Source organism: Elgaria multicarinata, chromosome 8, assembly GCF_023053635.1.
Source record: "Elgaria multicarinata webbii isolate HBS135686 ecotype San Diego chromosome 8, rElgMul1.1.pri, whole genome shotgun sequence".
In the NCBI taxonomy this organism is placed as follows: Eukaryota; Metazoa; Chordata; class Lepidosauria; order Squamata; family Anguidae; genus Elgaria; species Elgaria multicarinata.
This window is the reverse complement of record NC_086178.1, coordinates 56,934,218-56,957,714: the sequence shown is the minus strand read 5'-3', so window position 1 is coordinate 56,957,714 and position 23,497 is coordinate 56,934,218. Positions and strand designations below refer to the sequence as shown.

Here is a 23,497-nt window from a genome sequence, read left to right as displayed (position 1 = left end):
TGCATAGAGGGAGATCATCCATTGGTTTGACCCCTTAAGGCTGCTTTTAGATTATGAGTCAATCCCATTCTCATCTTGCACTGTACATCATAGGTATACATTTCCAGCTCATCTAAAAGGAGTTCCATTATTTCAACAGTTGCCAGAATGCCACATCTGTAGGTGTTATAGCTTAATTTAAGGGTAAACAAATTTGATCACAGGCATCAATTCAAATATATCGCCAATACTCAGTTACTGCTTTTGAAATTAAAGAGACTCACATCACAGACTTCTTGCATTCCACTTCGACAATTTATTCAACACATTGACCGGACAGAACCAATCTAATGAATCACTCTTTCTATGCTGCCAGATGGCAATAGTTAATTTGGTACAATTATACAGAGCCAGCTAGGCTTTGCTCTTATAGCCCAGTGCTCAATTATGAGGCAGTGATGAATATCAGTAAAGCAGGAGTAAAAGGCTCTTCACCCCCTCTTCACTGTCTAGGGTACAGTCAGTTCTTCCTAAACTAAATCCAACTGATTTCAGTACAGTTGGACTTGCAGCACGCAGAGGTCAAAATGGAATCTATGCTGATATCCCCCGCCCCAAAATGCACACATTCTCAAGTTTACTGAACAATGCCTTCAGAGAAATTTAAAGGGTAACAGCGAACCGCAAAATGTGCAAGATAAAAGAATTGGAAGGAGACATGAGCCTCTATTGAAATCAGAAGGCAGGTGAACTCCCCTCCATGGCGTCCTCCTTAGCACTTAGTGTGACTTTCAGGCTGCTTGTCTCAATGACGTTATCTCTTCTTGGTGATTCCTGAGCTGGGCATCAAATCTGGAGTCCAGGCCAATCTGTGTCAGGAGGTGGTGAAATCAAGGGCATACAGTGCAGATGCCACGGTAGCGTAGAGATGGGTGGTGCTGAAGCGCAGGCAATACACAGGACTACTGACGGGTGATGACAAGGAGAAGCTCTGCAAAGTAATAATGAAAAATTATCCAAGATAAGTGATTTAAACTGTTCAGCAGTAAGAGCCAGGGACTAGATAACGGCCATACAGCACCCATAGGATTCCATTCAGCTCTGTAAACCTGCATCTTCCATCATAGCAAGGGATTATAAAACTAACAGAGGGCACTTTCTGAATAAAGTTAGTTCAAGGCAACATAATAGCTTGAATACCTTGTTGATATCTTTGGAATTGGATTGAACCTAAAGCTTTCATAGCAGATCCCTACTTGCTGTCCCTATATATCTAATCTCATGAAATCATAGAGGGAATTCCCTGTCCTAGCACTATGTTAGTAGGTAGGCTTGTTTTGGCATTTTAAGGATAGGGGCTGGTGATGGTTACATCTGTATCCCACCCTTCCAGAGATCAAGGTGGAATAAATGTGTTTCCCCCTCCACTCCCTCATCCCCATTTTATCCTCACAGCAACCTTATCATGTTAGTTAGACCAAGGGTTAGTAACATGCCCAATGGCACACACTAAGCTTCATGAGTGAGAGTGAGTATTTGAGATTGGGTCTCCTTGTCCAAGTCCAACACTCTTATCCATCACCCTATATATGATGTAATCAGAAATGAGCAGAAGTAACTCACATCCCCACACTCATTATTTCATGTGGGGCAACTCAGCATAGTTCACTTTCATCCAGCTTCTGGGAACACAGTGATGGTCCTCACCTGCAAGCACCTGGTTTGCCGTTTATCCCAAAGACGGACCACACCGTAGTAAGAAGAGCCACTTGCGATCATGTGATTGCCATTGCTCCGAATGCAGTACAAGGCACTGTCATGTGGCTCTTCCCATTTCTTCACACATTCCCTGGGGAGTGGGGGCAAGGGTAGGAGATAACATCACAAGCAAGAAATTTAGAGCATTCTTCCCCAGATACAGGTACACCAGTCCTTATTTATTTGTCAAAGCAAGTCACTAACCTTGTGCTTGTCCTTAAGTCCCAGTACCGGATGTAAGTATCATACCCACAGGAGAGCAAGGTGGAAGGTGTTTCATAGAGAACATCCAAGACTCCAGCGCCTCGGTGGAATTCTGTTCCAAGGCAAGTGACCAGTTGCCCACTGAAAAGAGAACCCAACAAGGAACTAAATGATAGTTCTGAATAATACACACCACATAGTATCACATTATGGTTGTTTCAATGGAGCTCTTCTGTCAGAGCAGATGTCAGTGGAAGAAAGATGCTAACGGACCAACCAAGTGCAGATTAGTTTGTGCCCAGTAAAAAAAGATTACAACTTGCACAAAAGCATTCCAAGATAAATAAATGGTTACTTTTCCTTTGAAAGTATAAAAGCTAGTACTCAGTTTTGTTTCTAGCACTAATGAGAACTTATGTGTCCTTTGTAAAGCAGAGAACAGAGTTAAGTGGTCTTATATTAGCAAAGTTGGAGATTAAAAGCAGATGACACACTAGGTATGTTTACCATCGCAAATGGGAATCAATAGAAGCCACACTGGGTAGCACTGCCTAGTGGTTGTTACCGAAACTCCATAAGCATGAAGAACAGATAAATATATACTAGGCTGGAGTACGGTTCTCTCTTTGGGATACTTACATTGAGCACTCTCCTGCTATGACTATCCATAACAACGCCTGCCAGGAGTAAAACTGTTCAGTGAACAAGTCCTGCAACTGTGTCAAAAAATAATATTTACCAAGAATAGTAGAGGTCTCAAAAACAAGGGCTCATGCAAAAGATACCCTGGGTAGTTTGAACGAACACGTATTTGATATAATGAAAAAACAGAATATGCTGGAAACAATTGGGCTTCTTTGGGAATTCTATGATTCTGTCCTTAAACCAATAGCCCTAAGCAATCCTTTCTTGTCTTCAGATAGCAAGCAGCACAGCAAGGAAAGAGACACTCAGTTACTGCAATCCTGCTTTATGGCTCAAAAGTCACTGATGAATTGTAAATGCAAGAGTTCAAGCCCAAAAAGCAATGACAGGCATTCTACAGCTCAATCCTTCAAACATTTTTGCCCATTACATGATTTCAGCATACATGTAGAATTTTTACTTGTACATCTCCATGATGCACATGCCAGGGAGCCATGGCTTGTTGCACATAGACATTATAGCAAAAATGTGTTTGCTGCTACATAATCTGTAAGGCGTCCCTTGGTTTCTGATTCTGTCTTGCTCTGAATGATTCAAGAGGCAATGCTTCTCTTGGGGAAAATTCCCTAGTTACTACATTTTAAGGAAGTTTCTCTGCGATACTGAAAAGCAGTTCCTCGTTTCTCCAAGGCGCTCTCCCCTTTTTACTGTGTTCACAGCTCTCAAAGCCACTACACTCCAGATATGCTGCATGCTCCGGATGTCCTTTGCTTGGGCACATACAGAGCGTCATCAGACCAGTGTTTTATTGCATGCTCATTACTGGGCACTCACGGATTTTCATGGGTCCTATTCACAACATCATCTACCTTCCGTGCATCTCCTGCCCCTTTTAGCCTTCTTCCCATGACAAAAAAAAGATCCCAGTAAGTCTGATTTATTTTTAGAGATCGAACTTGCTGCTATCTCCTGCTGTGTGCAAGAGAAGCGGCGCGATAAAAACGGCCCACTGAATGGGCCACATGGACATTGTTTACTTCCTCTTCCTTCTCCCTGAGAAAGAGGAAATATTGAGAAACAAAAGTGGGGGCAGAGAAGCAACGGTAGGGAACCATGATTTCCCCCTGTCTGATGTTTTTAGAAGGGCGAGTGGGGTGGGAAATTTTTCCTATGCAAATTAGGTTAATTTGTATAGGAAATTTTTCAGTTTGTATCACAAAATGTTCCAATGCCCTAGAGAGGGGTGGGCAACTTGTAGACCAAAACTTCTGGAAGGCCACAACTCCAATTATCCCTCATCATTGGCAATAGTGGCTAGAGCTAATGGAAGCCGTAGGTCAAAACATCTGCTAGGCCACAAGTTGCCTTAGAGAGATCTACTGCAGCATGCTTATTTTACTTACAAATAAAGCTAAGGAAAAGTATCCTATGTTAACATTTTGTCCCAATACACCATAAGTATTTGACCTGGAATATTTAAGGGGGGGGGATTAAAGCACACTTACTGTGATTTAAATGTTATATTAGGTAAACATTTCTATTGGAATACTTGTAAAAATTTAAAGACAACAAACAAAAGTACTGAAAACTGTTGCCACCCTAATCAATTTTTGCAACCAAAGAAATGTGCATGATATGCTGACAACCACTCATCTATTTCAACAAAGTTCAACTCTCTTCCATTAAGGTTGCTGGGGCACCTTCAGTTTCACCATCACTATTTACAAGTTCCATTTCACTCTAAGACATATATGTATTTCAATGACCTATATGTATTCTCTGCTAGGGATATTCACCTGAAAAACATTAATTACTACTTTGAAACTGCCAAGCTTGCCTAATATTGTACTTGCAATTGGCATACATCCATTTGTCTAGTTAATTTACAAAACATGGGGAAAATTCCATCCCACATCACTGGTGGGCAGAGTGGGGAGAGTTATGGCATGGCTAACATTGGGAGATTCAAAAGATGGACCTTATAGGTTTCATTAAGGGCCCCTACCTTCCCCACCCTCCATATAAGCAACACTGAAAGGGAGGCTGAGTTCATTCCCATCATCTGAAGCAGACTTTCCAGCACTTCACTCTAGAAGAACAGATACCCAATCTCACAGCCATGGCTGTTAGAGAGCTTTCTGGAGCTTTTGCTCTACGGTGTGTTGAAGAGCAGCATGCTAATTGCAGAACTGGAAAGAGTATAATGGCTTCTGGAAATATCAAAAACCGGCAACCTTATCGTATGCAGGGGATACATGCATAGGCAGGAAAAGAGAATGCAACTTTTATCAAGAGACAGTGAGAACCAAATGGGCATGAAAAGCAAAAGGATCCAAGGAACAAGAGACTTTGAACAAGGCAGCTGAGTAGTCCTTCATTACAACTAGAAGGTCTGTCTAGCACAGGGCTCTCTGATTAATTAATACACGCTCCTAATTGAGGAGGAACATGCCCCACTTGTCCTCCCCCCACCACCTCCCTTACGAGAGAAAGCCAGGCTGCCACAGTTCTCACTACCACTCAGACAACAGCATCCAATGAAGCCCATTCAGCCACTAAAGACCCACATGTTCCCAGCCCTTCTCCTCCTCCCTAACGGTCTAATCAGAACTGGACACAAAGCACTGAACGCCTGCTTTTCAGACTACTGCACTGGCTCTCGCTTCATGGGACAATGCAGCCTCCACTCCCTAAAGCAACTAGCACCTCCCCCTCCTTCCAGTTATTTTGTTACTTTCTCCTCCTTGATCCCGTATCAGTCTTTCTGGGGCACCCGAGCCAGAGGCCTTAATTCCATCTGTAATCTGGGCTAAAGCCCCATGGGGGTGAGGGGGATAAAGACCACACAATAGGTGAAATAGAGTCCCAGGAGATGTTCAAACAAGTAAACACCGTTGTGTCAGAGGAGCAAAATTGCTGAGAAAGCAGATTAGCACCAGCAGCACTGGTGTCCCCCAGATCAGAAGGTGAGCCTTGTCCGCTCGCCAGAGCCAACACGCTTCTGTGATCACAGCACTGGCGGCATGCTGGGGCCGGCCCATCTCCCCCAGTCACTCTCCAAAGAGCAGATTACGGAGAATAACAATTTCTTTGTGACTGTGTAATTCCCTCCGTGACCGTGACTGTGGGCCACTCCATCGGGCCGCGATGCCAGGGCCTTAGCAACCATTTAACAAGACCAGTCGGCCCTAGCAATGCTCCCCCCAAGGCAAACCTCTCGGACAAGCTTTAACATCCAAGTGCAGGAATTAATCCTCATCCCTCCCCCCACCCCCAAAACCTAAGTCCAGGGGTGCTGGGTTATTGCACTTACTTTTGTGTTTCTCAAGGCAGGAATTGCTGGACAAGCTCTTAAAACATTAACCCTTGGAGGGAAGGAGGGTAGCCTGTCTGCTTTATAAAATCTGCATCAGGAGGTGAAGATGTTTACAGGATCAGGGCAGGAGTGAGAGGCAGGCCTCTTATCTTCTACAGAAAGCAAGACTCCCAGCCAAGATAGAAAACTGGACCCTCAAGTACCACCTAGCAGTTTAGGGAAGGGACTGGAAGCAGCAGAATTAGGGTTGATAGGAGCTACAGGTATCATGCCTAGTGATGCTGGCCAGATGTGCAAAGACACAGCACTCTCTACATCAGCACAGACTGGGGATTGGATGGGGATGTCTACAAACCTGGATTGATTCCTCTGTCTTTTTCCTGCCTATTCAAAGTGATCTTATAAATGATCATACTGCAGCCATGGGACTAAAAGAGCTGTCTTAGAAATATTTCCTGGATCATGGCTAGACTGCATAGAGGCTCTCCTCTACTATATATTCCAATTGGGAAACTTTACAAGTTAAAAACTTGACAAATGCCAATAGCAAAGTAAACCTTGTAGCATATGATCCATAGAGGTGCTTTTACATCAGGGGTAGGGAACCTGTGGCCATCCAAATGTTGTGGGCTCCAAATCCCATCAGCCCCAGAGAGCACACCCAATGATAACGGATGATGGGAGGTGCAGTCCAACAACACCTGGAGGGCTACAGGTTATCTTCCACTGTTCTATGCACATTAGAAAGCCTAGATATTGAGTAGAGAGAGAAAATGTTTATTTGATTTTATTTATTTATTACATTTCTATACCGCCCAATAGCCGGAGCTCTCTGGGCGGTTCACAAAATAGGTAGGTACAGGTAAGGCCTCATTCATGTGAAATAGCATGACCCCAAGACATTTACAAGATACACCAGGAAAAATTACAAAGGCAATACAATTAGTAAGCATTCTAACACTGTTATATCCCCATCTGTAGGGAGAGCCTGTTAGTGCAAATGAGCTCCCATTATGTAGTTGAGTCCACAGGAGTGTGCTACCTCACCCTTTATCCTGCCACGAGATCTTTAGTACTTACAACTGCTACGTTTACTCCCTCACCCACTCATTCCCTCTTGTGTTTGAGACACAACTCCTCCATCAGCACCTCACCTACCTCCTAGGCTGGGAAAGGATAAAACCCAAGCGTGCTGGCAGATGGAGATAGTTCAACCTCTTCGGCTGAGCCCTCTCATTCACGTAGAAAAATTATTTCAAAGAAGGTAGCCATATTATACTGCAGCAAACACAAAGGCCTCTGCTGTAACAAATGTATTGTGTCATGTGTCATACACTTTCATAGGCTGTAGCCCATTTCGTCAGGTGCATGGGGAACTCTGAAAAGTTTTGTAGGTCCCTATACCAATAGATACAGATAAAAGAAGTGATAACACAGTCACAATGTGGCACAACGGCATGTCCCAGTCCTACCTAGAGCACAGATGGAATTCAGGATCCAAGTTGCAACCACAAAATGATGTCTACCAAGGAAGAGGCAATCAACAGTTGTAGGAGAATAAGAATTGGAGGAGAACTGGGGAAGTCACCCTTGCCCTGGATTGTGTGGGATGGGATGAAACAGAGAAAATGTTTCTTTGCTTTCTTCCTCTAGTATCACTGGCAGACAAATGATGAGGCATCTCCTCTTTAAGACTTTTATTTCTGGAAGTGTGGCCATTGGACTTTCAAGTTATTAAGTTAAGGCATTCTGAGTCCAATGCAAAGCCTGGGTGCAGGAGCCAATGCAGACACTACTGCAGCTGATTTACCCACAAAAGTAACTCCTTGTGTGAGCAGTTACTCGTTTCACTACTTGTGTGAGTAGTCCATTCATGTGAACAGTTATTTCCACAAGTAAGCAGCCAGCAACAACATCTGCCCTGGTTCAAGCAATTCACTCGTTCCACCACCATCCCTTTCCCATTCAGCTCTCCTTTCAAATCCACAGATCATTCAGCACTTAGTCCCAATTCAGTCTAATTTGGTTAAATGTCACTTAGATAGGTCTATATGAAAAGGAAGAGTCTGGGGTTCAAACCACTGTACACTCATTATTGAAAGCCTTCTCTGTTTGTAACATTACAAAAAGCCATTTGGACTCCAACCAACAATGTCCCACTTCAGTGGGAAAGAGACTCCTGTATCTCTTGCTACTACCCAAGCCCCTTCTAAGTGGCATAGTCCATGTCTAACTAGATTGAGAGCTGTCTGCTCAATAGTGCTGAATACTAATGGGGACAAGGGACAGAATTTACTTTGTCGGCAGTTCTCCTACTTTGCCTGAAACAGCATTCAAGCTGTTCAAGCTTCCTGAAACAGCGTTCAAGCCACAAATCTCACTACCCATACTGGAAAATCAGTGGCACAGCCAAAACTAAAATGCCAAAACTAATATGACCTGGAAGCTGAGTGGGATACTTTTCTAAGCCCAATCTTCAACGTGCACTTTACTACCAACGGTGGGCTCAAGCCAGAGGCCACAATGAGTCCTGTGGACTTTAACGCCTGACAAACACAGGCATGAATTTTCATAGGCAAAAGCCTATTGCAGTAGATCATCTAGAATGGACTCACATGCATTTAATTCTGCTGTACCTGCGAGGCCACAGCAGAGGATGATCAGCTGGGCTGGCCAAAACAGCAATGGGGTTACTGTTTCCCCACACACCAAATATTCAGCATGACCTAGAGACAGAAGTGACAAGCCGATTTTTTTTAATTCATAAAATTTTGCTGATATTTTGGAGGCAACCACCTTCTCCCTTCCTCTAGGGAGAAGGTTTACTTGACCTGTATTTTTTTCCTTCCTCTCCTTTTGACTGCTAAGGCAGCCAGAGCTTCTGTGCACACCAAGAAGTAACTATATATTGCTTCATTATTTTCTTGCTCATCACCTTCACGTTAATCAAATGAAATATGAAACTGATTACGATATGAACATCCAAGGATAAGAATTCTGATAAAAGTAAACAGGGTTTAAAAATGTTAAAGGATTTTTCTAACCTCTCTTGCTCATACAAACCAGAACTACACCCATTTGCCTGCCATTCTCCTTCGTTCAAGCCTCATAAGGAGAAGGTGCTTGGCTATAAACTCCACTGACTTAAGTTAATACTGTGATAAGATCACACATGCCTCTATTTTATCATGTGCATGCATATGAAAATATTAACTGATTGTATATGGATGATATACATGGTTAAGATCACATGATCACATGATCTTAACCATGTGTATCTCACCCATATGCAATCAGCTACACTGGAGACAAAATATTTCTAACACAGGCTTAACTTTGGAGCTGAAGCTTAGCACTTATTCCTTATTTATGATTCCTACTCACTCAATAAGAAGAAAAATCACATGTGTACTTAAAAGGAGCAGGAACTATCTAGATTAGGCTTTCGACTGCCAAACACTTTTTTTCAACCAACTGCTAATAGTCTACTGAACAGGAACTAGGACATATACTGTTCCAGCACCGATATAGAAATTCAGTACCTGTGCCAATTTACCTACTGCATAATTGTAACCAGCATTAAATTCAAAGGACAGTTTAGAACCCAAATATAATGTTGCCAGACACTGTTAAATAAAAATGAAGCTAGAATTCTCAGGATACTAATAAAAAGCCTGTGAGCCATACAGAATTGCAACTACATCCACACTGGGTAAAATCCAACATAAGTCCTACTTCGAGTAGATCCACTGAACTCAATGTAACTTAAGTTAGTCCTAGTTAACTTGAGTCTACTCTTACTAGAACTTATGTTGGATGTTATCCACTGTGCCCACTCTTAGATTTAAAGATATGTCTCTGTATTGACAAATGCCTATGCTGGGGGGTGGGGAGTCACTCTGTTGCTTTGGTTTACAGACTGCTAATAAATATCGCAGGAATGCAACATATATTGGCAAGAAGCAAATCACAATGAGCAAGCAGTCGACTGCTTTAATAAACTCACAGCCAAGAGTTTATTAATAAAGAATCAATGCGGATTCCTGGACCATTTACAAATGAACGAGAGTGAAAAGCACCCTGGGGTGCAACAATAACTGGCTTCCTGTGACAGGCTTAAAAAAAGAAAGTTAACTCTGGACAGCACCTTCCTTACAATGCTCCCTGTGCCATCTGGAGCCAAGCATGCCCTTAGCTTCAGCAGGGGTGGCAATGATAGTGGCGGTGGCGGGAATGGAGAAAGCTTTGCCCTCTTTTCTTCTGGTGACTCTGAATTAGCCCACACACACTTTAAAGGGTCCAATAAAGAGATACAATTTCTTTACCTTTCCTGGCTCTGGGACTCTGGAAGTTTTTGTTGTCCGGGTTGTCGTAAGGTTAAGTTCAGAGTATAAACTGACACGCTAGCTATGGGAAAAAGCCAGTTTCCTCAAATAAAGCCACAACGGTGCAAAAGAGACCCCTCTGGGGCTTTTATTTGGGAAAACAAACAGAAATGGCACCAAGCCCTTCTGCTTTACGGGCCAATTTAACTATCAAACCAACTCTCTCCTTCCCAGAGGCAAAGAGGGGAGAGAGACACGGCAATATGACAATGGCACGAAACATTCGGGGGAAGAAAGGACAAAGCAAGCTGTCTGTCTCCTTGTCTTTCTTGTTCAGGGTTCTTTTTCTTAGCACACGTGTGTTCTTGTAAAAACGATTAGATTGCAATTTGTATAACATGGTGACCCCCAAATTCAGACGTTTAACCCCCTTTCTCTGCAAAGAATGTAAAGAATGTCTCAAAGGTGGGGGAAATTCTCTCAAATTGGGGTGGGGGGGCAGTAAGGAGAACCGGCAGGGAGTTGTGTGGGAATAAGCCACTGTATAGCTTCTTTTTGAACAGACAGCACTTTGGAGGTCTCCTTCGGCCAGCAGACAAAAAAAAGAAAGAAAGAAAGAAAGGAAAAAGAAAGGCAGACAGACAGACAGACAGAAAGAAAAAGAAAAATAGAGATTCCAAATCAAAACAAAGCCATCTGTTTAAATGAGCCAGTCCAAACTGACGGAGAGGGAGTTCTCTGTGTGTGTGTGTGTCCCCATCCCACATGTAGGTACACTTATTCTTTATAACTTCTGCTGATTCCCTTGCCACCTAGGGGGAAATAAAATGGTCTTATGATTCATGAGCATAAAATTGACCAGAGCCAGAGGGCTTCCACCCTCACATACTGGAGGTTTTTGTTACAGGTGTTGCAGAAGTGTTGTACGAGCATATTCCTTCTAACTAGGGCTGAAAGTAATGGATCAGTCAGTATAACTAGCTGATTACTTTATTTACAAATTAAAATTGTGTATTTTAAAATGAATAACTGTCCTTTTTGAAAGGGTTCTCCATGCAGGTGGTACTGCTATGAGCAATCTATATACTATTCTTGTTGAAATAGTCAAGATTGTATCATCTACCTACAGCAGCTAGGTGCTATAAAAGATAGGTACAGGTCCTGTACTGAACAAGTCAGTCAAAACAGTCTCAGCCTGATGCTTTATAATCTAAAATCATCATGATGCCAGTGCAAAATAGGGGTGAGCAGGCAAGAGAAGCTGTGAATAGGATCGTGCAATTTTCTTGCAAAGGACTCTACAAACAGTATCAGTGTAGGAAATGCTTATTAATTTATTGTATATTTATTCAAGCATTTTATTTTGCTTTACCAAAGGTTCAAAGTATTTTACATCAAACACAATAAAACAGATACCTTTAAAACAAAGCCAGCACTAAGAACAAATATCAAATATAAAACAAATCTGACCAGCCATAGAAACAGGACTTCAGTCCAAAGGGGTCGGGAAAAGGAAGTTCTTGCAAATTCTTTCAAAGGGCAGCAAAAGGGTAGTTTTTCTCCCCTCTTCTGGAGGAGGTCCCACAACTTTGGGAGGAGGTCCCACCATAAAAGCCCTCTCCGGAGCAGTTGCTGTGTGAACTTGCCACAAAGTTGGCACAGACAACAACTCCTGATGACAACCTTGACTGGCAAAGAGCCTCACAGGGTGCTTGAAATATGAAGACCGAAGGCCATGCAAAGTTTTAGAGGTTAAACCCAACACTGTAAAATTGGGCCCGGAAGCTAATTAGCAACCAATGCAACTGACTCAGAACAAGTTGAATAAGTGCATGCCTTCCAACGCCAGACAATAGGCATGCAGCACCATTCTATGCTAGTTGAAGCTTCCAAGTCATATTCCGGGGAAGCTACATGTAGAATGCATTGCAGATGTCAAACCTGGAAATTACAGTGGCATGGATCACCATAGCAAGGGCTGGTCTGTCGAGGGTGTGTGTGTGTGTGCACGCGCTCATTAGCTGAAGATGAAAGAAGGCACTTCTGGCAACAACTCTAACCTGCTTCTGAAGAAACAGTGCTGAGTCCAAGAGTACCCCAAGGCCCTTTACCTGGTCAGACAGGTCACAGAGAGACTATTGATCACAGGCAGGCTAATCCCCTCTACTCCCAAGCCATCCTCTACCAGCATGACTTCCAAAGATTGTTTCAGAAGAGAATATAGCTTCAGCTCACAGATTAACATACAGGTAAGTTCATATATACTTAGTCTACAAAATACTTAATCATCTCATGTGTGCAATTTGTTACATAAGAACTGCCCTTAAACTTTTGCAGGTTCTTACACAAGCCCTGAAAGGGCTGCATTTGCACCAGCAAGTGTCAATGACAGAGAACTTCGGATATTAGGTGGTACAGAAATGTAATAAACAAACAAACAGAAATAGTTGTCCATGCCTACATCATCAACATGCTGCTCATTACAATAATTATGCAAATATGAAACGTTACTACATTTATATAGAAATCCACCTTAGAATGCTCTTCTTTGCATATGCCTTTCTTTATTAGATGTAAAATACAGAAAAGCAATACAAATTATTATTTCTCTCTCATTTGTCTTACAACTCTTAGCTTCACAAATACTGGACATTATCTGAGCAGAAATCAAGAACAATAAACAAAATGGTAAAAAGACATGTAACAATAAAAAAAATAGTAATAAGAAATGTCTGAAGAGTCATGGCTTCCACCTCATTATGAGAAAATGCAATGCCCCAACTCTATTTGGTGGTAGTGGTGGGAGGCAGAGACAGAAACCAGCAACTGGGCTGGCTTCTGCTTATATATGTTACAATCTCTTATACAGCCCACACTGTAGGTTTGCCTAATAGCAGCTTTGCATTTTACAACATGTGGCAAGCAAAAGAAGATGCAACTCATGCATCATTTCTTCGTGCTTTTGATGTAGCATACAGACAGTGCACTTGTATATCTCCCACTAAAGACATATGCACACATTCCAAATTCATGTGGAACTTATAGATCTCTCCTCAGGGCAGATGCACATGTTTAACCTTCATATATTTACAAGTGAACACGGGAGTCACTTGTATAGCCTTTGCCAATGCTTCTGTAACACGCGAAGCCAACTCCAAGGCAGCTTTGCACATGTATTTAATACATCAGTGTTTTCTGTTTTCTGTCTTGTGCTTTTCTTAGCTCTAAGGTGTAAAATGCATATGAAAAGCCACTCTAAAATTTATATTGTAGCTTTCTTAAAGCCAAACGTATATGTATATGCATTTCACTGCGTTGCACGTGCATGAGATCACACCCCTTTTAACTGGCTGTGTAGTATACCAGCTCCCTGAAGATATCAAAATGGACCTGCCCTGAACACATGAAGGAGGGGGGGGAAAGACACCAAAGAGCAAAGGAACAGGAAACCCAACTGCATGAGATGTGAAGGTCTGTGGCTTCTCCTTCACACGTTCTTCTTGGCTCTCCTCCCTTTTTCTTCCTCCTTTGGCAAAGATAAATGAAGAACAAAAAAAGAAGGTCACAATCTCTGTCCCTCCACCCACCGCTATTACCTAAGGGGGAAGGGATTTTCCCAAACATCCCAAAACCACATGTGCTCAGACACAATGGCTCAAAAGGCAGGGTAGGTAGCGGACCAGCCCACTTTGTACTGCTAACAAGGGGAACCTAATTACAGGAAGAGGTTAAAGAGGGGCAGATAAAAGGGATACAAAATTTCAACATCTGTTGCTATAAAGGGATAAGAACTGGGGAACGGCAAAGGTGTCAGTTTGGTGTCAGAGATGGCATGAAGCCAATTTCAAAGAGTTATAAAGATCGAGAACTAAAGAGGAAAAATTAGAGGGTTCTTTTTTAAAAAAAAAGCTGTCACAAGTACTTTTAAGAAAAAGATGGTTTAGAAGAAAAATGACTGTTTAGCTAAATAGAGCTAATTTATGATAATATACCTAAATATGACTTGTCTTCACAAGGCCTCTGTTGAATTACGGATCAAGGTGCACACTAGAACATAAGAAAAGCCTCACTGGATCACACAAATGGTCCATCCAGGCCAGTATTCAGTAGTAGCCAGTTCTATCACCACAGAGCACTTTAAAGGAGAAGAAAAAAGCACATGGATGCAAGTGCATACACACAAGCCACATCCTTCATTTGTTCATCTGCAGCCTCTCTTTAAAGCCATCTTGCAGAAGGATGTGTTGCCGTAATTCCTACCATTAATAAATTTGTCTGACTATTGTTTTGAGCTTCCCAACATGTTGTTAGGCATTATTACATGGCTTGCAACAAGATCCATGAACCAACTGTGAATAGTGTAAACACAATTATTTACTGTTTTAAGTAATACTAGAGCTAGTAGCCAAAGTCTGTCCAACAGCTTTAAAAAATACATGAACATGCTTGTTTCCAAGTTCATTTTATTAGTTGATCATCATCATGCAAGCCTCTTTCCAGATTCCCCCTTTAGCTACATTTTTTCTAAGTTGAAAAGTACTAATTTTTTAGCCTGTTTTCCTCCAGAAGACATTTTGTGCACCTAATACTTATTATTTCCCTCCTCCGGGCTTTTCTTTTTAGACTATATGTAAATAGCATGAACTGCTATCAGAACATATCTACTATTTTTCTTCTGGGCTACTTCCCTGTTCTGCATTTCTTTTGAACAGATAAGTTATAATGGCAAAGGTCTTAGATGGATGTCAGTTGCAGAGCAAGGAGATGAAATATGGGGCTAAGCACTAAGCCCAATGGGCTACCATTGCAACTTTTCCCCAGAAGTGGACAGGAAGCTAAATAGCAACTCCCCTGAGTAGCATCTGTTTCCCATCCTCCCGAGGGTGGGAGCCATCCAACCTCCCTTAAGACTCCTTGGTGTTTGGTGTCCAAACAGCATAGCATAGCTTTTCACACATCCAAAGTGTTAGAAACACAGGGTCAGAGAAAAGCAAAAGTCATCCCACCACCAACCAAGTAAAGCCACAAACAGAAGCTACACTTTTGGTGCAATTTTGTAGCATGTTCAATTCCTTAAACCAATGATCAGCAGGAGAGGGACCCCAACATCTCTCTGGGAAAAGAGCACATTAAGGACCACCACAGTTCAGCTCAAAGATGAGCAGCAAATGGGCTTAGATAGCACATAATTAGTAAGGTACCAGAATCTATTTGGCTATTGTAAAGCCGGCATTTGACCATAGGAGGAAGAGAGAAAATAAGAAGGCGCCACAAAAAAAATATGGGTCAGCACAAAGCTGCCTGGAATTTGCCTGCTTCTCTGATCACAGTCCTTGGTTCTCTACCAAGGCTTCCAACTGGATCACAATGATCAATCACCCAAGGGTGTTCTGTTCGATGGCTTCAGCAAACCAGTGAGGGTAAAAGAGAGAGATCGGAGTGCAGAACAGAGTAAACCATCTGGTTAAAGTTGCTTTTGCAACAGGGTTATATGTTTATCTACCTGAAGCTGCCAAAATAGAAAAAAAGTAGGTACAAGGAGCTTGTCAACAAGAGTGGAATGCATGTCGCAACAGGGACTAAGGACAAATGAGGAAGAAAGTTACAAAGCCTGAGCAATATAGGAGGAAGAAAGGGAGTGTTTGGGAATTGAAGGATAGGACTTGTGGTGAAGAACAGGGCCTTTTGGAGAGTGAGGAAGAAGAGAGAACCAGCAATGAGGTGGCACAGCAGCCAGGAATAGGAATGCTATACAGAGAATAGTCAAGTCTCTAAGCCAGGCCACACACAATGCATTTCTATTTAAATATTCCAAAATAAGGCAACCATTATGCACCCTGGGAATGCATTACCAGTTGTTGTGTTACCCAGTCTATCATATTCTAGAGTAAGTGAATTGAAGTCTGTAGGGGGTGAATGCTTGAAACTATTCATGCACTGACTCTTTGGTGGACGGTATTGCAGCTATACAGGTGGGCTCAGAAGAGAACACAAAACACACACAAAATAACTGTTAGCTGGAGAAAGCAATGCAAGTAACAATGAAAAAATAAAGATACCATCTGGGAATGGTGGAGAGAGACGGAGAGACACACATCTGATCCTTGCCCTCTGTAACCACCCAATATACACCAACCACCACTTCTTATGTGAAGGTGCCCCATCAACTATGCTCTTCCAATTAACATGTATTATGTGAGGCACTCAAATGGTGTAACTTCCGCTCCTCCCCACGTGTGAGGCCTGACAGGGGCAGCTCAGTGGCACACTACATTCCACTGCAACGAGTGAAAAGGGAGGAATCCGTGACACTCATCAGCCACTGTAGGTAGCATCTCATTGGCTGGATGATTCCAAGCTTTAGCTCTGCCTGTCAGTCAGGCTTTTGCCTTATTGAAAGATCAAACTCCATCCTGCCCGTTCATTACCTTAATCCTATTTTCTACATAGCTTTATTATCTGTGGAGGCTTCCTTGGGAAAGGCAGAAAAGGTGACAGAGCCACTCCCCACTTGTTTCTAAGGGTTGCTTCTATTTGAGGTAACCCAGGACAAGTTCATGGATAAGGAGGGTGAGGGTGGGAGGGGAAACCAAGCTGAAAATCATCCTTCCTTTAGTCTAAATGCAGGAACCGCATTACACATAATCCACATTACATTCAACATCAGTCTTGGAAGACTAAAGGAAATGTAAAAGTTGTGAAACCTCACAATGTAGGTCACCACTTTACAGATGATGGAATGAGGGAAGAAGATAGCACCTTGGCCAATGTCCAACTGAGTTTTCATGACTGAACACACATTTCAAACCAGCTTCAGAGCAGGATATGGAGCTGAGACAGCTATGGTCGCCTTAGTGGATGATCTCCGCATGAGTATTGACAGGGAGAGTGTGACCCTGCTGGTGCTTTTCGACCTCTCAGTGGCTTTCAATACCATCAACCATGGTCTCCCTTCTGGAACACCTGAGGGGTTTGGGAATCGGGGGCACTGTGCCCCAATGGTTCTGGTCCTACCTCTCAGGTAGGTTCCAGATGGTGATGCTTGGGGATAGTTGCTCCTCAAAAAAGGAGCTGTTGTACGTCGTACCACAAGGTGCCATCCTATCCCCAATGCTGTTTAACATCTACATGAAACTGCTGGGAGAGATCATCCGGAGGCATGGGGCAAGGTGCTATCAGTATGCCAATGACACCAAAATATATTTCTCTATGCCTTCGATAACAGCATCAGCTGAGGATAATGTGCCTCCTCTGAATGAATGCTTGGAGGCGGTAATGGGCTGGATGAGGAAAAACAAACTGAAGCTGAATCCAAACAAGATGGAGATGATTGCTGTCAAGGGCCCTGCCCTGGGTTTGGAGGAGTGTCAGCCAGTTCTGGATGGGACTACACTCCCCCTGAAAGACTGCATTTGCAGCTTGGGGGTGCTCCTGGATCTGTCACTCCAAATGACAGCACAGACAGATGCGACAGCCAGGAGTGCCTGCTATTCACTTCAGCTATAAGGCAACTGCACCCTTTCCTAGAGTTGAAAGACCTAAAGACAGTAGTGCAAGCACTGGTAACCTCAAGGCTCAACTTCTGCAATGCATTGTACGTACGGCTACCATTGTACCTAGTTTGGAAACTTCAACTAGTTCAAAATATGGCAGCCAGGTTGGTCACCGGTACATCTAGGGGTGAGCATATTACCGCAACATTAAAATCACTCCACTGGCTACCAATTAGTTTCTGGGTGAAATACAAATTGTTGGTCGTTACCTTTAAATCCCTACATGATTTGGGGCCAAGTTACCTGCAGGATCACCTTCTCCCATACAATTCACCCCACACACTCAGGTCCCCTGGGGAGAACTTACTTCAGTCAGCCAAAACTAGGCTGACAACTGTTACCCAGAGGACATTTTCTTCTGTTGCCCCCAGACTGTAGAATGGCTTGCCAGAAGTTTCAACTTAACTATCTCTCTGAATTTAAGACAGCTTTAAAGACTAGCCTTTTCTGGTAGGCCTACCGAGATGAATTTTAAACCAAGAATTTTTAAGATGTGTTGATTGTTATTTTGATGTTGTATTGGTTTTATATGCTTTTTTAATTAATTTTATGTATTTGATTTACATTGTGTTGTTGGACTAATGTTCTTTCCCACCTCGATTCAAAGGGAGAGGCAGGTAAGAATATCGTTGTTGTTGTTGTTGTTATTTAAATCACATATTTGAGAGAATAAGAAAGCCACAAAACATTTTATTTATTTATTTTTACATTTTAAACTGCCCAATAACTAAACACAATAAGCTACAATATATGGTAGAGACATTACATTTAAATGTGAATTATAAAGTGTTGGATGTAGATTCAATAGTAATGATTAAGGAAAGGACCATTGGCTAATGAAATTATACTAACGGTTTAGTAATTTGGCAGGGATAGAACAGAGAACATAACAACCCACTGGTTAAACAGGACAGCAGAACAGACACCAGGAGACAATATTGCAATGGCTAGGGAAATATGACAGGAGGGATATTACAGTTCTTCAACAACAACAAAAGGTTTGCAGCTATACAAGTCTCCTCTCAGAAATACCAAAGAAAGACTGATGGATAGGATACTATTAACTGGAGATATTTAAGTGACTGCACACTAACTCATAGACAGAATTTGGAGAGAAGAACCTCAGGTCTCTTCAAAATTATATACATCTGAATTTCGATTCAAGGGAAGGGTCTCATAAAATCTCCCATATATTCCCTCTCAGAGAAATAAACCATATAAATCAATTGTGCCCTAACTGTGGAATGATTTTATAAAATGGGAAAGATGGCATCACTGGGCAGCAACCTTATAAATGAAGCATAGCCCTTTCAGTCTTCACTCACTGGTTACAAGTGAGTTAAGTCAAGGGCCTGACCCATCTCTTTGATGCCCAAATAAGTGGGATGTGGTGGGGAGGGAGAGGCGGGGGAGAAATGGCAACTGTGACTTATGGTTCAATTATTTTTTCTACCCTATCTTTGTAAGCCTAAGTGATCTCTGTGGAATGAGGTATCTTTTACTAGCTAGGCTGGAGTACCAGCTGCAAACCCTCCTGGTCAGAGAGCATGGCCACACTTATCCATGCTCTACTAACATCTCATTTAGACTACTGCAATGCATTGTACATGGGTCTGTCTTTAAGTATTGTTCAGAAACTACAGTTAGTGCAAAATACAGCAATGCTCTTATTAACTGGTACTGGGCAGATGGAATATCAGTTTTTAAAGAGCTATACAGTCTTCCAGTCAGGTTCCAAGTACAATTCAAAGTGCAGATAGATAGATAGATAGATAGATAGATAGATAGATAGATAGATAGATAGATAGATAGAGCTGAACGCATGTGTGTGGGTTTGTATGTCCAGAAATGTTATCTACTTCTAGATGAGCTTCAAACTTGAAATTTGGGACACTGATAGGCATTCCTGTACAATGTACCCCAAAAATCCAAAAATCTAATTTAAACAAATCCTACACTGATGCCAACAACTCCCAGCATGCCTACAACTCCCAGCAACTGTCAAGAAAGCTCTTCTCAGAGGACAGGGGCAATTGCAGACCGCCGAAGGCATGCTGGGAGGTGAGGGGGTTTCAGAGACCTCGTGGATCGCCTACAGCCACGTGGGCGATTGCCCAAGATCTCTGAAACAACTACACATCCCAGCATGCCTTGCCTGGAGCTGCCCACATCCACTGAGAGCCACTTCCTTCCACTCCTTGGCGATGCTACCCCTTGAGAGAGTGTCGAGGAGCAGCATCAGTAACAAGCGGAGGGAACCGGATTAATGTTATTCAGGGACTCGAGCAATGCCAGGAATAAGTGCTAGTCAACCTAAATTGCTTGAGACCAGAGTACTAAGATGGACCTGCCTGGACATTAAGATTAGCCTTTGAGGCCCTGAAGCTCCAAGTCCCCCCAAATCTAAAGTAAGATGGCTGGTGACTAGAGACAGTGCCATCTTTGGAATTCTCTCCCCAAGGAGGTTCACCTGAGGCCATCTTTCTTTTCTTTTCAGTACCAGGTGAAAGCCTTTATATTTGCTAGGCCTTTTCAGCCATTTAGTTTGCCATCATTTATATTACAATGGAGTATTATTGCTGTGACTGATGGTGTACAGGGGTTCTCATAGATATCGAAGTATAAATACGTAGTTACCAAGATTATAAATCCAGAATTAGATTGTATTTTCCTTCTTGCAACAGAGTAGACAAAAGTAAGGTAAATTCATCTTCCTTGCCACTAAAGCAGATGAGGAAATATGTTTAAGTTGTCGGAAGACAGATTTGACTAAACATTTAGGGAACATGCCCTAACTACAGAGAATAGTTGGCAAGATGTGGAAATGTATTCACTGGTTGATGTGTGTGTTAGGAACAAATTGCATAAACATCTCTAATTTAGGATTTAAGTCTGGAGTTCAATGCATAGCACTGAATTAGATGCTTGACATCTCATCTACTTCTTTATTATTGATAAACATTAACTTGCAACTACAGTCAGTTTACAGGGTTTCCACAGGCATTCATTTCACAGGCAAATTCTTCTATTCACCACAACCACCAATGTAGGAGAATCTTACCTCCCCAAGTCCCAGATTCTCAAAGGTGAAGTATGTCCACAGCATGCTGTTCCCGTCACAAATGAACTGTCAATCAAGGAAGAAAACAATCATTAGCCGTCTTTCTTGTATCACTAGTAAATAGTTGTATGACCACAAGCAGATGAACTACAAATGTATACATAGTAAAACAACAGAAGCAAAACCAAAACCAAATCACACACACATATATCTAGGAGCTTTTGCAGACGAGGCTGTGGTATCTACTTCTATTTCAGGTACAGAATTAAGATTAGGGGACTGTCTATATGGCTTATTTGCCCTGTGGTGGCTGCGCGATGGTGCTGTGAAAGCTATACAACGCAGCCACCAACTCACAGCCCCAAAGCTCTGGATTTTAAAAGTTGGGGATTTACCCTGACTTTTTCCCTTGAAGTGAGGTCACCACAGTCCTTTCACCATGTGACCTCACTTAGGCGTCAAGCTGGGGGTGTTTCCAGGGAGATGGCAACCTCTGATAGGTCACCCGAAGCCAGGGCAGGGGGCTCCACACAAAGAGCTTTTCCTTTCCTACCTTTCCAACCTCTAGATGGCACTGTGGTATAGAGGAATAATGCAATTACCCTAGTGGGGAGTTTTGGGAGTTTTTTTTTTTAAAAAATAGCATTTTCCCCAATTCAAAAACCAGTAAAAGTGCTCTTAAAAAGCAGAAGTGAAACTGAAAGATCATGGCATCCTCTAAAACACCCATACACAACTATGAGTGAGGAAAGTCTGCTGTGTAAAAGGCAAACTTCAGGTTAGGCATTATTAGAAAAGTAATTGAGAATAAAACTGCCAAGATCATACTCCCCTTATAAAAATCTATGGTGCGCCCAAACTTAGAATACTATGAATAGTTCTAGTCACTGCACCTGAAAAAGGATATTGTAGAGTTGGGGGGGGGGGGGAGTGCAGAAAAGTGCAACTAAAAGGATCAAGATGCTGGAACAATTTCTCTATGAGGAAAGATTACATCATCTGGGATTGTTTAACTCAGAAAAAAGATGAATAAAGGAAGACATGATAGAGGTGTACAAAATTATGCATGGTGTGGACAAGTGGATGGGGAGACATTTTTCTCCCCCTCTCATATTAGAACTCAGGGTCATCCCATCAACCTGATTGGTGGGAGATTCAGGACAGATAAAATGAAGGACCTCTTCACACAGGGCATAATTAGAGTATGGAATTCACTTCCATAATATATAGCAATGGCAACTAATTTGGATGGCTTTAGAAGGGGATTGGACAAATTCATGGAGGATAAGGCTATCACAGAATCATAGAATCATACAATAGCAGAGTTGGAAGGGGCCTACAAGGCCATCGAGTCCAACCACCTGCTCAATGCAGGAATCCACCCTAAAGCATACCTGACAGATGGTTGTCCAGCTGCCTCTTGAAGGCCTCTAGTGTGAGAGAACCCACAACCTCACCAGGCAACTGATTCCATTGTCGTAGTGCTCTAACAGTCAGGAAGTTTTTCCTTATGTCCAATGGCTACTAGTCCTGATGGCTATATCCAGTATCAGAGGCAGTATGCCTATGTACCCTAGTTGCTGAGGAACATGGGTGAGAAGGTCCTGTTCCACCATATTCTGCTTGTGGGCTTCCTGTTCACAGCTGGTTGGCTACTGTTTGAACAGAATACTGGGGTATACGGACCCTTGGTCTGATCCAGCATTGCTCTTATGTTCTTATCACAAAATTCAGATAAGTGTGAAAACTTGCATTCTGGTGTGCTTATTACTTTGGTGATAATTAGATCAATTCATATTAAAATGTGAACCAAACTAATTTCTCTTTCATCCCTGGTTACAACTCCCATCAACCTGGGGCGGCATGAACAACGGCCATGCTGACTGGGCATGATGGAAAATGTAGCCCAACACATCTGGAGGACATAAGTTTGGGAAAGGCTGGACTAACCCCTTCTCCTCTAGTGCCAGAGTTCCTTTAGGAGAGCTCAAGAGAAGCATTTTTAACACAAGTTCTTCACATTCAGTGGTGCCAGTTTAAAGGCCACAACAAAGAAATTGCTTTTTGTGTTGTCAGTTGGCAACATGCTCTCTTGACCAAACAAACTGGAGGCCCAAGCTGCCTATAAGAATCCACTCCACACCTCATGGGCTATCAAGGATGAGATGTCAAACACCGACAAGCTCTTAAGTATAGAGCGGCACATCAATTGACCCCAAGTCAGCAAGTAGTCTTGCAGTCAATGGAGCCCAGAACTACAAAGGTAGGTGCTGGGTTTTGTCTCTTTTTTCTCTTTACCATAAGCCATTAATAAATGGTAAAGCCAATTACCGTGGTTAGAAACATAATAGCAGCTTGGAAATCACTGAAGTGGGCAATTGGGTTTTTAAGATTCTCTCTCTCTCTCTTCCTTGCTCTATACAGTCACACAGATCTTTGAGAAGAAGGTATGCAACAACCCTCCAGAGGCTGCACAGGTCTAAATTAGCATCAAGGTATGTCAATAGGAAAGGAGAGGTGGGTGGAGACCACCAGCACTAATCCCTGCCACTCTGCCGGTACAGCCTTCAAACCAGTCTGTGGTAGGGATTAAAAATTTCTCGGCAGTCGGCTTCCAAATTGCTCCTTAGCTTAACGCCACTTCCCTCCAGCTACA

General features: G+C 42.5%; 1 protein-coding gene across 2 annotated transcripts in view; it reads right to left on the bottom strand.

Moving 5' to 3' along the window:
• Positions 1-272: 272 nt before the first annotated feature.
• The window catches only part of FBXW4 (F-box and WD repeat domain containing 4), an 81,809-nt gene continuing 58,584 nt past the window's right edge, over positions 273-23,497 (bottom strand). For both annotated transcript variants that reach the window (XM_063132540.1, XM_063132539.1), the window contains 4 exons: positions 20,842-20,907; positions 1,942-2,082; positions 1,687-1,828; positions 273-970 (listed from right to left, as the gene is read on the bottom strand). In XM_063132540.1, the coding sequence (XP_062988610.1) occupies positions 854-970; positions 1,687-1,828; positions 1,942-2,082; positions 20,842-20,907 (466 nt within the window). In that variant the 3' untranslated portion in view covers positions 273-853. The remainder of the gene's footprint in view (positions 971-1,686; positions 1,829-1,941; positions 2,083-20,841; positions 20,908-23,497) is intronic.